The sequence below is a fragment of the Muntiacus reevesi genome, chromosome 7 (assembly GCF_963930625.1).
Source record: "Muntiacus reevesi chromosome 7, mMunRee1.1, whole genome shotgun sequence".
Lineage (NCBI taxonomy): Eukaryota > Metazoa > Chordata > Mammalia > Artiodactyla > Cervidae > Muntiacus > Muntiacus reevesi.
The window spans coordinates 5,056,104-5,072,115 of record NC_089255.1 but is presented as its reverse complement, the minus strand read 5'-3'; the positions used below and the strand labels follow the sequence as shown (position 1 = coordinate 5,072,115).

Below are 16,012 nucleotides of genomic sequence, written 5' to 3'. Positions count from 1 at the left end.
AGTGACTTTTCTTATACCCCAGACCTTGGAGTAAAATTCAGACATGCCATAGATCTAAGGAAATGTTTCAAAAGAGAACATTTAGGGAGATAGGACTAGAAACTACAGAGAAAATCTTAGTCTAACTGGAAGAGGAACTCCACTCACGGATCACAAGATAAGACTACATATGAAAATGTGGGCAAATTATATGATACACTGCTCTTGTGAAATAATTTAATTTTATAATAACGAACTTCTGAATGTTAAAAATATAAATTAAATAAATCAACATTAACAGCTGCTTAACAGTGATAAAATATACTTTTATTTACTTTGTTGAGTCAGAGGGTCGTAAAAAAAATTATTGCTAAAGTAGATATCAGGCAAACAGAACGGTTCTTTATAAGTCCGGTTACCTTGGAGTTTATTTAAACTAAGAGAAATAGGTCATAAGGTTTTCATGCAATACATACTTCGTTCTTTAAATAACAATTGTGACAAATAACAGAAATTATTAAGGAATGCTGCACTTGTGATCCATACAAAACACCAACATTATGGGTTGTACACAATTTAAAGAAATGTCCTGAACACTTCTCGAAATACTGAACTAGCCAATACACACAGGCATGCCTTCGGTGGCCACAGGAATGCAGTTTAGAAAATAAAGAAAAAAAATCACACTGGAACTACTTAATTTCTTCAAAACCACTGAGCAAGAAAAGCAACACTGAACTTCCATACTGATTTTATATAATGTCTATACAGTACCTTGACTTAAATCCAAGAGTAAAAGTTAAGACTCTCCTCCTTTATTTTTGGTAAACAACTGCATGGTAAACTTAGATGACTTTTTCCCCTGGATTTTACCTGGGAGTGGCCTTTTTAATTTTTTATTTAAAAGAGGGCAGGTTTGGCACTTTTATACTGATGTCACCAATGTTAATATTTCTTGGGATCTCAGGAAGATTCATATTCTTTACAGCTGATACAGCACGGGCTGGAGCTCCTGCTAAGCCAGCCTGTATACAGAAGCAAATAAAAGAAAAAGAAAATGAACAACTCAGGTGTAGCTCATCAAAAAACACTAAAACTGGAGGACAATGGTAAAAGATTTTCATATAACAAGCTCAGAGACCAGATGGTAGTTGGAATTGGTATGGAATGGTTACTTTGAAATACTAATCTATAAAGAGAAAACAGTTGACACATTAAAAAATACAGTGAATACATGCAATGATAACAATGTAAAGATTTAAATACAAATCAACTTGTACTATGGAAACATCACATAAAATATTTAAATTGCATAGCTAGATCTTCACCTTTATCTTGATTTAACTGACTTATGATATAAACATGAAGCATATTTTACATTACTTTCCTTACTAGACACCTCTTGCAACAACTGTGATAGATTTTGGGTTTTTGCTTTTAAACTGTTATTTATTATTAATATATGCTGTGAAATAAAAATTGAAAGTAATAAATCATGTTTGTTTAGTTTCTTAGGGCTAAACCCTTAAAACATTTTAATACAATACAGCTTTTTAAAATTATTTTTTACAACTGTAGAGGTTCTTCTAAACTTTTCTAGGAAAGTTCTAGAACATTAAAAAGCAAAATCAGGCTTTTAAAGTGAAGCCTCAATCCAAAGAGAATGGTTCTGTTAAAAAATGAAACTGTAAGAAGAGGATCAATCCAACCCTTCAATACATTAGTAAAAATATAATGATTAAAAATATTTTGTCATATAAAGTAGATTCAGCATATGATCAGTTTATAATATACAAATTTAGAGAAAGAAATAGCATAAATGTAAAAGGTAGGATATATATATGAATACATGAATTTAACAATTTCCTATGCCATTAGTGTACAATATCTGGCTTTCATCTTAGAAGGACAATTTATATTGTGAAAAATTTTGAGAGAAAACATGCTTAAAATTCTAAGAAAAATGCATATACATCACTTTTCTTAAAAAGCTACAATCATCATTATGTTTTTAAGGTTTAATTTATATATTAATTAGATTTCATCCATTTTTATTCAGGTTATATAAAAAAGCCAACAAACATATGGGAATTCAGTACCATACATTATCTTGCACAAAAGCAATTAAGTAACAAAAACAAATCTTCCACTTTGCTTAGATTTCATATATGAGACAGTGTCCATGTTATAAGAAAGATGAATTTTAATGTCCCTTTTTGTAATTTAGTTTTTTCTCTAATGTAATCCTACCTCTTTTGTTAATTAAAAAATAATAATAATAAAGCTGTTACCTGAGAAAAATCTTGACTGATACAAAATAGGCCAGTGTAAACTATTAGCTGAATAAAGGATACAAACATTGTTAAGCAATGAAATAAAAGTCATGGATTATCAAGTCAGAATTGGAAATAATAGAAAAATCAGCAAAACAGTATTAATAATATATATGGTCCACACAGGCAATGATAAGGGTGATATGGATGAAAAACTCCATACCCAATTAAAGACTAAACAGGGCCGGAGAATTCAACTTTTATAATTTAATGGAGGTTAGTTGTTTTTGATGTATAACTAAAAATTTGATTGACCTCTACATTTATACCTACCTGAAACAATGCAGTTTTTGTTATACCCCACTTCTCTCCAACTGCCCCCCAAAAGATGTTGGAGATACAGATGAATATTATTTGGGCTTCCCAGGTGGCGTTAGCGGTAAAGAACCCGTCTGCCAATGCAAGAGACATGGGTTTGATCCCTGGGTCGGGAAGATCCCCTGAAGGAGGGCATGGCAGCCCACTCCGGTATTCTTGCCTGGAGAGTCCCGTGGACACAGGAGCCTGGCGGGCTACAGTCCACAGAGTCGCAAAGAGTCAGACATGACTGAGCGACTTAGCACACATGCCAACTTGATATTTTCAAGCTCAGTGTTTAGCTACCAAAGTTTAGGATGGTTTAGAATCAGAGAAGACTCTAATCCAAACAGCTTTGCCATGTTGTAGGCTTTCTTCCTTTTACTAGAAAGTATATTGTTTTCCGAGGGATCAAAAACTACTTAACAAAATAACAGACAACCTGGAAATAGTTATCATCTTTCCAGGTAAAAAGGTTTTATCATTTTTCTAATTAAATAAGCAACTTGCTCCTATTTCTACTCTGGAATTTATATACCAGGTGCTAGTTATGAGTAGGCTATAGTAAAGCACTGACAAAGTATTTAACTATAAATATTTTTAAAGGCATGGATTATTAGAGGATTTTTATTATTGAGAAAAAGAGAAAAGGTAGGGGGGCATGTGTGTGTATGTGTCCATCTGTTTTACTGGATGCTATGCTTAACATTTATAAGTAGTAAAAATACATTTTTGTAGTATTAAAAGTCACTGTCAAGAAGGTTTCTTCCCCCATAATACCCTGCACCATAAGCAGCTAAACTAGAGAATAAAATTGCATCCTGTTAGATTTCATTAGATTAAGTTGTTTCTTTGTGACCACAGACGGTGTTGACTGTTGGCTGCTAATAAGAATACATAAAGTCAATATAGCAATCGATTTAAATAGCATATATGTGCCAAATTCATATTATGTAAAACCAAAAAGTTTCTAAGTCAACAAACTACAATTCCTCTAAACATAAGCAGCAAGCCATAGACATGCAAAGGGTGGTAACTACTCAGAACACGCAAATGAATTTAGAGAATCAAATTATTTCTCAAGCATGTTCAATACTTCTGTGTAGTATGTCACAAATTTAAATGATAGAAACTTAAAAATTGTAATGTATACTTCAATTAAGTTTTAATTAAACTAACATTTTAAGAAATCAGATTCTGTAGAATATAAAATGGAAAGAAAAACATGAGAAGGACTGTTGATCAGTAAGTAGACGCTTAAATGAGCTGCTAATGCACAAAAATTCAGACTTTAAAAAATAATAGACTTCATGTCACTCAGATAGTTAACACCAGAACTGCTATAAACACATTTCAGTTTCAGACTTCCATGAATGTGAAGTCTGAAACATTTTTATTAAAGAATAAAATGTAAAAGAGGTCATTTGCCATTAGAAAATCAGTTTGCCAACAAAAAGGTATAAAGGAATTTTCATCTGAGTTTTTTTAGATATACTCAAAACAAGGTAACATTTACTAACACAATTTTTTTAACACTGAAATTTACAGAAATTAAGTTTACCTGTCTTCTTAGTAGTATGTACAGTTTAAAATGTAAAAATAAGATCCTTTTGACAGTACAGCATAGTTCTTATAGATTTAAGATTACACAGTTGACATAAAGCAGAAATAAAAAGAATGAAACCCTACTGGAGAAATAACTTGTTTCCATCTAAGCTGTTATACTGGAGCACCACCATGGCAGGTAAACCGCAGCAACTTCACTAACAAAAACAAATACATGAATCCAAAGCAGTTAAGAGTATGAGTCGGATGGAAGAATGAAGTACAGTATATAAAAGAATGATCATGTTTTCTCTCCCATGAGATTAAATAAATTAACAGAATTAAGAGAAAGAAAACAAAATGAAGTCTGCAAGTATACCAAAATGAGGCCAAACAGATAGAAGACTTATACAGACATACTCTCAGAAATTTCAAGCACTTAATCACAAAGATAGTAATGGATGGATATGATTCATTTTTGATTTTTTTTTAATTGCCAGACCCAAAAATAAACAAAATGTGTGCAAGCAAAACTGAAAAAGCAGCATTATAAAATACATTTCATTCAAAGGATCTGAAGGCTCCCTTTTCCTCATGCAATAAGCGATTAGCTTTCTCCAAGGGAAAAGGAAAGAACCTAGGTATTTACTTCATCTAACACATAAAATATTCTACCATCTTAAGATATTTTTTCAAGCTTGAAATAGACCATAATAAGATGGTAGTTGGAATAATCTTTACATACTAAAACCTTTACCCACCCATCCTGCTGGAAGTTGCTATATGCACAATTCATAATTTTGACCTAACAGCAAAGTGAAAGAACATCAACATTAATAAACACAGTATTAAATGGTTTCAGACTCAAAATCATTAACAAAATAATGGCAGGTTTTGAAAGCATGTTTTGAGCAGAATGGAAAATGTCAATATTTCAATTTCTGAATTTAAGGCAGAATAACTTTTAAGCTGGGGACAGGCTTGCTCTTTGCTTTAAAGGCAGTGTTTTAAAACTGCAATTATAAACAGACTAGAAATGCTGCTGACAGTCCTCTAGTGAGCAAGAATGATGGCACTTTGTGAAAATTTTTATCAAAATGAGAATATTTAAAAATTGTAAACCTTTCACGTCTAGTAATTTTATGTAATCTTAAATTATAGTTTTAATTTCTAGCATAGGATTTACCTGTGTGAAATAAATATAGCAGACTGATGTCATTTATGGATTTAAGATAAATAGTTTTGACCATTACACGTGACCTCCAGGGTCTTCACCATAATTCTGAAGGGGAGAGTAACTGGGCATGTCAAGTTAGAGGGGCAGAACCAACTCACAAGCTGACTTTCCAACATCTATATCTGAGGGCCACTTTTCTTGTTCTCTATTCTTTGAAAATAGATACTTGATTAAAAAAAAAAAAAGCAAATCAGTAGTTTTAGTGACAGACATTATAAGACCCAAGTTACTGATGGTTCTATGCTAGAAAAAACAATTTAACATAAAGACTGGAATGTAGAAACGGGCAGTGATTTGAGATTAATGGAATAAATGAGACCCATTATGCATTTTCTGTTCCTGAGATACAGTAATATAGATCTGGGCTTCAAAAGTGGTGTCCCCAGCTTCATGATACAAGGCCCACAAACTCAGGATAAGAAATGATAAAACCACCTGTATGGTGTTGTTTTCTAAACACATCCAGAAAGCAATAATTTACTGTCTAAAAAATCGTGCCAAATTATCAGCGGCATTTTTCTAAATACTAAAGTGGCTAACCTAAGTTTATACATTTTTTCCCTGCATGAGACTCAATAAAGTATTTTCATTTGAAAATTTAAATGGAGGCATATAAACATTTTCATTCTTCCTGAAAAGGCTCTGCACAAAAAGTTGTCCATTATCATCTCTGCGTGGAGATGATTGACAGTACTTCACACAGGTAACTTGTGGTGTGAAAACTTCACAGGAAACAGCAGAGAAAATTTAGTTGTGTAGGGCTAGGAGTCTATTTAAAACATTTCCAATTTTTTCCAACATGATTTGCAAGAATTTTCAAGGTTTACAATATCTTATTGAGTCATATTATGATATATTTAGATATCAGAAGTTTGCTACAGTAGAAATCCATTTTAGTTTGGTCAATATATTTAATTCCATGTTTTAGAGCATTTAGTTCAATTTTAGAAAATTTCTGATCTTATTTTGCTGGCCACTTTCAATGTTCACCTGTCAGTCAAAACTGTAAAAGCAATTCTGTTAAGACTTTGGAACTGAAAACCATTAAGTGGGGGGAAAGGGACTATTTAACAGTCACTGTTGTAAGCCTTTGTGGGTTCCCACTTTGTATCCAAATCTTTAAAGGTTCAGCTTTTGGTTTTTAAATTCAGAGCTTCCAAAACCCAGCAGGAAATTTTATGTTACTAATAGAATCCTAATTTAGGAAGATGAGGGAAAAGTATCTGTGAGAGTTAAATTAAGACTGGTTCTGCCATATGGTGCTCAAAATAAACTCTAATTTATATATACAAAGTAAATTGTCATTTCTACAAATGCGATTTGTCAGTTAAATGACAATGTTTTTAAAAAAAGAACAAAAAATTTAAACTTTCCTTCACAATGCAGGCAGACAAAACAGAACAAACATGACATTAATGATATACTAATAAAATACACTAAGTCCAATAAAAGATGAATAACTACAAGGAGAAACTAGAATGGAAAATAGCTACAGGGACTATATGGGTTCATTAACACAAAGAATTTTTGAGTCTGGCCTAAATAATTAATTGCCTTTGACATCATTTTGCTTTCCCTTTGTTAAAGTACATTTTTCTCAAAGTCAGCAATACCTTGTCTACCTGTCCTGTCTGGGAGATTGAAAGATAAAGGTCTGTAAGAGAGAAGAATGGAAAGAGCTAGAAAGATCAGGATGTTCGGAAAAAAGAGGACTGACTTTTAAAAAGTAGTGACTAAATCCAGACCCATTTATTCATCTTGAAAATCACATGAAACACACACCTCCCCAACCCCACCCCTCGAGCTCCACCCCCAGGGAGTCTTTTCATACCTAGGCAGATCCTGAGTGCCTCTTCCGGCCCCCAAGTCCCAACAACCTCCCAGCGTAAACCCTCCTTTCCCAGGATCCCAATGTTATAGTAAACCATTCATCTATTAAAGCGGGGTAGAGGAAAATCTATTCAGAGCGTTATCTTTGTTTCTCATCTTTTCAAAGATCCGAGTAATCTTTGCTTCTACTTGTCTAGGTAATGGGAATTAAACTGGCTCACTTTTGATTGTTACTAGAAATACACTACTTTTAAAATAATAAAATCTTTTTATTTCTGACAAAGTTAAAGGGACCTTGAAATACCCATGTTATATTTTAAAAGCTGTAAAGTAATTACATCCAAGCTTTTTAAATGACACATGATATTCTAAACAATACTTAATTTTTATAATATGATAAATAAGTCTCTTCACCAATCATGGTTTTCTGAAATTTAAGATTTTCTTTGGAAATTTTTGCTTACGTAATACATTTTAACTAAAATTTTGTAAGAGTAAGATTAATAAAAGCTTACAGTTTGCTCACAAATAATTTTGGATTATTCTGCAGTCATATATTTGGTAGATATAACCAACTTAAATAATATTGAAATGAAACCCATATGAAAATCTTTAACATTTCCCTGTGTCTGGAATAAAGCTGGCAGCCTTCCAAACACATTTAACATATACGAAAATTACTGGAAAATTACACAAAGTCAATGTTGCTTCAACACAATTTCTTAAAATGTGATCAGAACTAAATTATGGCTTCACTATGACTCAAAATTTTATCTTGTGAGTAAAATATTAGCAGACATCACATATAGGGAAATGCTTGATAAACATATAACGTTAGTTTATCCCATCAGATTTAAAACATACTTCTCTGTAAAGAAGAAAAAGAAAAACTAATTCGGCAATAGACAACAATTGATTATACATGTTAAAAAATGATCAGTGGATGAAAAACAGAAGTATTCATTCCCTAGGATTCAAGACCAGTTTTAATAGCACTGTTTCGGTGAAAGGACATTTTTAAAGTTGTAATATTCTTATAACTATTTTCACTGAAAACATCAATTCTATATTTTACTGCTCTTTACAGATAAGAAAAATTGGCTTATGAACAAAGTTTTACTGGACAATCAAAAAGCAAATATCCATCATGGAATAATTATAGGTCTCTCATGACTTCTATCAATATTACAGATAGGAAACTAAGGAGGAAAAGGGGTGAAGGGCACCACCAATGGAAAGGAATTAAATACCTGGAAAGGCGAAAATTCCAGACAAGAGGTTGATATGTTTCTACATATGATTATACAGAATTTATAAATTACCACATATCCACTCATTTTGGACTAAATATTAAGGGACTGTATCATTGTCTGTCTCTTAGCATTTAAAATCTATATCCATACAATTTTGCAAAGCAAGATTTAACAGATTACACAAATTATCATTTTAAGACCTTAAAAACTATAGCTTAGAGCTTATAGTAAATCTTTTGCCATATTGATAAATCCATTGCAAGCCAACTCTACCAAATAGTCTGAGCCCTTTTCCTTGTCCTAAAATGAAATTTTCTTTATTAATCTAGCTTGTTTTCCCTTTTCAAAAACCAGTATTTTAAAAACTGGTTGTAGAATATATAAAATATATGCAATTACTTGTAAGAGTCATAATTTTAAGTTCTTCCCCATTTCAAGCCCCTTCTTTGGGAAACCAAGAAGGATAATAAACTGAGATAAGGAGGAATGTAGGACTTATTTTAATTTAAAGTAGAACATTGGAAAAGGTTTTTATACAAAACTTCAATTGTTTCTAACTCTCAGATTTCAGATTTATCCACCATCCTGTATTTCATTTAATTACAATGAGCACAGCATTTTGTTAAGCTGATCCTTTAAAGAGCCAACAAGAGAAAAATTCTTCACAACTCACCTGTTGTAAATCAATGCTAGCATATTTTTAATATCTCTCTGCTTTTATAGTAATATTTACATTAGATCATCTGAACACCTGTACTAATAATTATAAATAAAATTAGTTTTCTACTCTGAGTTATGACTATAAATATCAAAGGTAAGGGTATCCTCAAATATGGATAGTGCTGAATGAGGTATCAAGACTGTTCATCTTTCTAAATTTCTTCTACAGCAGTAAGAAATCACTAAAATAATGCCCACTTGAGTGGTTCAGCTTCAGCACCTGTTATATTTGGCCTTGCTTTGAGGGAAGTAGCATGCTTAAAGTACATGTGCATAGCAGAGTTTTACACAAGGTTAGAATGCTGGTCGGTCCTCATTCCCTCAACCTAACAGCACAGTTAGCTCATATCACCACATCTTGCTTTTCTAGAATGCAACAAAAGCCATGACTACATGGGTCACTGTAGGAAATATTTATGATTTAGCTAACGTGTCAGTGACTTTTGACAAGGATCCAGAAATAAAAGACTATCGGGCTGAATTTCTTTTTTTTTTCAATGTGCACTCAGGCCTACTAAGCATCTATTATTAATATCACTTCCTTATGAGAATTCCGTTTTCTCTCCTTTTTCAGAAAGTTTTACAAAACATTAAGTTTATATATCTTTGAAAACCAGTTCTAAGATTTCTTGGATAATTAATGACTAAGAACATAACAAATACTGATTCCACTATTCAAGTAAATAACTTCTTTTTTAAGCAGTAAGAATTGGGAATTTTATTTATTACTCAAAGTAATTATGACTGTGGCTAAAAGAATACACAAAACTATTTGGTGGATAGTGGTCACAGAACATTTAACATACTAAAATGTGTATATTCCATTGATTTTCAAAACTGAATAAGCCTATCAGTTGTACTAAAGGGTGATACTGAAGGACAAACAGTGAAAGCTACAAATCATGCATAATTTATGATCATGCTTACTCCCTTCATTAACTACAGCACTTTCCATTCTTACCTCAGATTTCTCCAGTTTATTTTGTGCATCAATTTGTGTAACAATCTCATTCATGTTGGTCTCCAATACCATTCCCCCCATCACCATTTCTGCAAGAATATTGTGAACCTAAAGGAAAATATAATACACATCCATAAAGAAAACTCACTATGTTTCATGATTCCAATAATTTTTCTTTCAAATACTGCTGTGTCTGTTTTATGAGCTGTAAATAAAAATAATTTGGAGTGAGAGTTCATAATACACTTATGTCACTGCTCTGAAGCCTTAGGTAATTATACAAACCTCTTTAAATCTTAGTTTAATGAGCTGTAAAACAGGGATAATAATAATATCTCCTTCCTAGAGACTGTTGAGAAGATTAAGTGAGGTCAACCACCATGGACGTGTCCCCAAAATAAATAATCTATAAACATTAGCTACCATGATTATAGTATCAAAATTAAAGCTAAAAAAATGACCTATTGGGGCCTTTTATACCAGATTCTTCATCAATAATTATAAAGTTGTTTTATGCTCAAGGTACTTAATAAGGCTATGTGGCCTTACTACTAGCTCTAGATTTAAAATGAAGTAATATTTTTTTTTTTATTGTGCCCAGTTGCTCAGTCATATCTGACTCTTTGCAATGCCATGGACTGTAGCCCACCAGGCTCCTCTGTCCATGGAATTTTCCAAGCAAGAATACTGGAGTGGGGTGCAATTTCCTACTCCAGGGGATCTTTCAGACCTAGGTATCAAACCACCGTCTCTCCTGTCTCCTGCATTGGCAGGCAGATTATTTGGTGCTAGTGGTAAAGAACCTGCCTGCCAATGAAGGAGATACAAGTGACGCAGGTTTGATCCCTAGACTGGGAAGCTTCCTCTGGAGAAGGGCATGGTAACCCACTCCAGTATCCTTGCCTGGAGAATCCCATGAACAGAGGAGCCTGGCGCACTACAGTCCCTAGGGTTGCACAGAGTCGGACAAGACTGAAGTGACTTAGCATCCTCGTTAGTATAGTGCTGAGTATTCCCGCCTGTCATGTGGGAGACTGGGATCTGATTCTCTGACGGGGAGGCAACATGCCCTTTTTGAGTTCTTGGTGGCTCAGATGGTAAAGAGTCTGCTTGTAATGCAGAAGACCGGGGTTCAATCTCTGGGTCAGGAAGAACCCCTGGAGAAGGAAATGGCAACTCCAGTACTCTTGCCTGAAAATTCCATGGATGGAGGAGCCTGGTAGGTTACAGTCCATGGGGTCGCAAAAAATCTGATATGACTGAGCGACTTCACTTATTTTTCTTTCTAACATAGCATAGCACAGCACCACCTGGGAAGTGGCGCTTTTGTTATATTGTGGCAAGTGGTGGTTTCTTTATATTATAGGTACTTTAATAATACTTCAGGGCTTCTCTGATACCTCAGTTGATAGAGTCCACCTGCAACACAGGAGACCCTGGTTCGATTCCTTGGTCAGGAAGATCCGCTGGAGAAAGGATAGGTTACCCACTCCAGTATTCTTGGGCTTCCCTTGTAGTTTAGCTGGTAAAGAATCCTCCTGCAATGTGGGAGACCTGGGTTTGATCTCAGGGACGATCCCCTGGAGAAGGGAAAGGCTACCCACTCCAGTATTCTGGCTAGGAGAATATATAGTTCACGGGGTCACAAAGAGTCGGACATGACTGACTGACTTTCACTTTCAATAATACTTTTACCCCAAAGCTCTCTCTACTAATCTAATTACTCAGATTTTTCATGATCAAAAACATTACAATGACAAAAATATCATTTTCCATTGGGGAGAAAAACTATAACCCAGGTGTTTTATCATAAGGAATTTACTGAATCAAAAATCACCAATTCAAAGCTGAAGTGGGTGTCAAAGAGCAGTATACTGTGCTATAATATACATTTTTTAAAATAATGTGGTAGCATTAAGAATGGAGACTGTGAAGTTAGATAGGTGTAAATACTAACTCTATCACTTACTAGCTGTACACCCTTCAGTAGCTACTTGACCTCTCTGTTGCATTATCTGTAAAGCAGAGGTAGAAACAGCATAGGTGCCTCAGAGAGTTATCATAAGGACTAAACAAACTCATGAAAGTACTGTAGCATAGTACCTTACAGGTTTTCTTTTAAACAAAACTTTTAAAATGTTAAATATAGAATTAAGCTATTCAATTTTCATTCTTTTAGGATTTCATGCAAATATATTCATGATTTTTAAAATATCTTATCATTATTTACTAATGCTTTATTTTGGAAAGTTGGACACTTCACACTCCGATTCTGAAAAATTCTAGAAATTATTCTTCCTTAACAAAATAAAGCCAGAAGCTATAGAAGCTTTAAAAAATAGTACTAAATATCATCACTTCGACTACTATCCTTTCTGTTACTAGATACCATTTATTAAAACTGTTTTGATGCTGCTGGACTTGCAGTATCTGATTTAATTCTCACATTAACCTGTTACACTGACAGAATAAACCAGCTTACTCAAGATACATAAGTTAATATGTAGCAAATTAATGACTCAAACCTAAATCTGGGTGATCCAAGTCCAATACTTTGTTTTCTTCTGTTAACAATAATAAATGAAATAATAAATGAACTAATTTATTCATAATAAGTACAGCAAATTACTTTCTAGTCTTAATCTATGAAAATTCACTTAAAGGTCAAGAAGGTAACTAGGTGATAAAATTACCTTGTAATAGCTAATAGGTACTGTATGTGTAAAAAGTGTTCAGAAAGAAAAGTCATGGCAGGGAGAAATATCAGTAACCTCAGATATGCAGATGACACCATCCTTATGGCAGAAAATGAAGAGGAACTAAAGAGCTTCTTAATGAAAGTGAAAGAGAAGAATGAAAAAGCTGGCCTAAAACTCAACATTCAAAAAATGAAGATCATGGCATATGGTCCCATCACTTCATGGAAAACAGATGGGGAAAAAATGAAAACAGTGACAGACTTTTATTTTCTTAGGCTCCAAAATCACTGCAGATAGTGAGTGCAGCCATGAAATTAAAACACGCTTGCTCCTTGGAAGAAAAGCTATGACCAACCTAGACAGCATATTACTCTACCAACAAATGTCCATCTAGTCAAAGTTATGGTTTTTCCAGTAGTCATGAATGGATGTGAGAGTTGGACTCTAAAGAAAGTTGAGCACCAAAGAATTGACGTTTTTGAATTGTGGTGTTGGAGAAGACTTTTGGGGGTCCCTTGAACTGAAAGGTGATCAAACCAGTCAATCCTAAAGGAAAATCAGTTCCTGAATATTCATTGGAATGACTGATGCTGAAACTGAAACTCCAACACTTTGGTCATCTGATGCTAAGAACTGACTGACTGGAAAAGACCCTGATGCTGGGAAAGACTGAGGGCAGGAGGAGAAGGGGATGACAGCAGTGGCTGGATGGCATCACTGACATGATAGACATGAGTTTGAGCAAGCTCAGGGAGTTGGTGATGGACAGGGAAGCCTGGCATGCTGCAGTCCATGGGGTTGCAAAGAATCGGACAGGACTTAGCGACTGAACTGAACTGAGGGGAAAGAGATTCATTAAAACTTCTGTTTTAGCAGTAGAAATTCTTCTCTACTTTGTAAAGCAAATTCTCATGAGATGGCATGACTTGTAACACTGATAGATGTGCAGCAATTCCACCAGCCCCATTTTGCTCAGGCTTTCTTGTGGCTTCATCCCTACACACATTGTTCTGTTGCCTTTCACAACATCTCAGAACACAAGCACTAGATTGGTAGAACTGTAGAATTCAGTAATACTGAAATGTCTGCTAAGATTAGAGGTATCACAATATGAGCAGCCTACCAGTGTGAGTTGTAAGCAACAAATTCTAAGAATGTATGCAAATTTGTCCTCAAAGTTAAAAAAAATTCTTATGAAAGCAAATTTTGATCCAGAAGAGGCAGAAAATATGAGCTAAATTCCTAAACATAATCTCAGTCATTATAAAGACAAAAAATGCCTAAAGACAGTATTCCCAATGAGGAGGTCCTATAAGTCATGTAGAAATCCAAGGAGATAAATGGCTTGGGAATGAGAACTATCAACTGGGAGGCTACTCCAGGCCTATCCAGGTTGCTGTGGTTCAGTTGCTAAGGCGTGTCCAACTCTTTGCAACCCCATGGACTAAGCGCGCCAGCTGTCCAAAGTAAGGGATGGCACATGAGGAGAGGAATTTAGAAGGTGAACACGTCCAGTGACAGAAAGATTCATGTTCCAAGAACTGAAAAGAATTCTGGCAGACTTAGTAAGAGAAAGAGGATAAGCTCTGTTTTCAGTTTAGCCCTAACTCATATGGATGACACATTTCAGTATTTTGTTTTACAAGTTTTACTAAAAACAGATATTTATGGAAATAAAAGGGTAACAATATGCTTATAATACAACTCATCTACTAAACTGCTTTGATGTTCACGTAAAAGCTCAATAAGTTTTCACTCTCTTTTATGAATTTTTTTAAGTGCTTAAAAAGTGGCAAATACCACATTAACGATATATTTTTGCTTTTAAAAAAAAATGCCCTATCTACCCAACCACACAGCTTCTTCTGGACATAGACCATAACTTTTAAATTTCATTTTTACTTTTTAAAAAAATCACCATAAAAGAAAAACAGAAACATATATAAAAATAGTCTCTACAACCCTCTGATTCTGTTATTAGGTCCCTCTATCCAAAGATAATCACAGTTAATTGTATCTTATATATTCTTCCAGAAAACTGACACACATACTTGTTATATGTGTGCATATGTAATGTACACAAATGAGATTACATTGTACACACTATTCTCATAGTTCTACAGGAAAACAAAGATTGAATTGAAAGTTATAGGCAAGAGAAAATGAGTCTGTCAGTTAATAAAATAATACAAGTTACTGGAGCCAGATACATGTACAAAAATGATCAATGAAACTGTTGGTAAGCACAAACAAAAATATAAAATTAAAATGGTGAATCTACCATATTATCACACATCTAAAAATGAGAGAAATATACAGATTCTTCAGGAATACAGGTAAGTTACTAAATGAACAAATGAGTGGGACAGAACAATATCTATAATATAGCCCCACTAAGGTATACTAAAAAAATTACGCACATACACACACTTGGATATACCCAGAAAAATTATGGAAAGGCACATAAATAATTTTAAAAGTAAGACTTTATCTTTTAAGAGCTGTTTTAGGTTCACAACACATCCCACACATACAGCCCTGGCCTCTGACAGACATGACCTACTGAGAGTGGCAATTTGTTAAAACTAATGAACCTACACTGACACAAAATCACCCAGACTCACAGTCGCCCTCAGAGCTCTCTTCTGTTGTCCTACAGCCAGCATTGTTCTGTCACAGAGAGTACCTGATATCCTCTATGGTCCATGTATTCATCCATCCCCCTCCTTCCCCAACCCTGACAACCACCAATCTTTTCAGTATTTGCTTGGCTTTGCCTTTTCCAGATGCCATCCCATTGGAATCATGCAGTACATAGCCTTCTCTGGTTGGTTGCCTATACTTAGCAATATGTATTTTAAGGTTCATCAATGTCTTTTCATAGTTTGATCACTTGTTTTTAGCACTGAGTAAAATTCCACTGACTGAATATGACACAGTTTGTTTTTCCATTTACCACAGAAAGACATCTCAGTTACTTTCAAGTTTTGGCAACTGTGAAAAGAGCTGCTATAATCACCCATGTGCATGCTATTGTATGGACGCAAGATTTCAACTCTTTTGGGCAAATACCAAGGAGCATGGTTGCTGGATTGTATGGTAACAGTACTCTTGCCTGGAAAATCCCATGGACGGAGGAGCCTGGCAGGCTGTAGTCC

At 34.3% G+C, this 16,012-nt stretch overlaps 1 protein-coding gene across 2 annotated transcripts in view; it reads right to left on the bottom strand.

Annotated features, from left to right (window-relative positions):
* Nucleotides 1-284: 284 nt before the first annotated feature.
* The window catches only part of AP3S1 (adaptor related protein complex 3 subunit sigma 1), a 74,829-nt gene continuing 59,101 nt past the window's right edge, over nt 285-16,012 (bottom strand). The window contains exons 5-7 of one of the 2 annotated variants that reach the window (XM_065942062.1): nt 10,156-10,263; nt 2,271-2,318; nt 285-1,004 (exon numbers count right to left, since the gene is read on the bottom strand). In XM_065942062.1, the coding sequence (XP_065798134.1) occupies nt 876-1,004; nt 2,271-2,318; nt 10,156-10,263 (285 nt within the window). In that variant the 3' untranslated portion in view covers nt 285-875. The remainder of the gene's footprint in view (nt 1,005-2,270; nt 2,319-10,155; nt 10,264-16,012) is intronic. The other variant, XM_065942064.1, reaches the window with a different exon arrangement.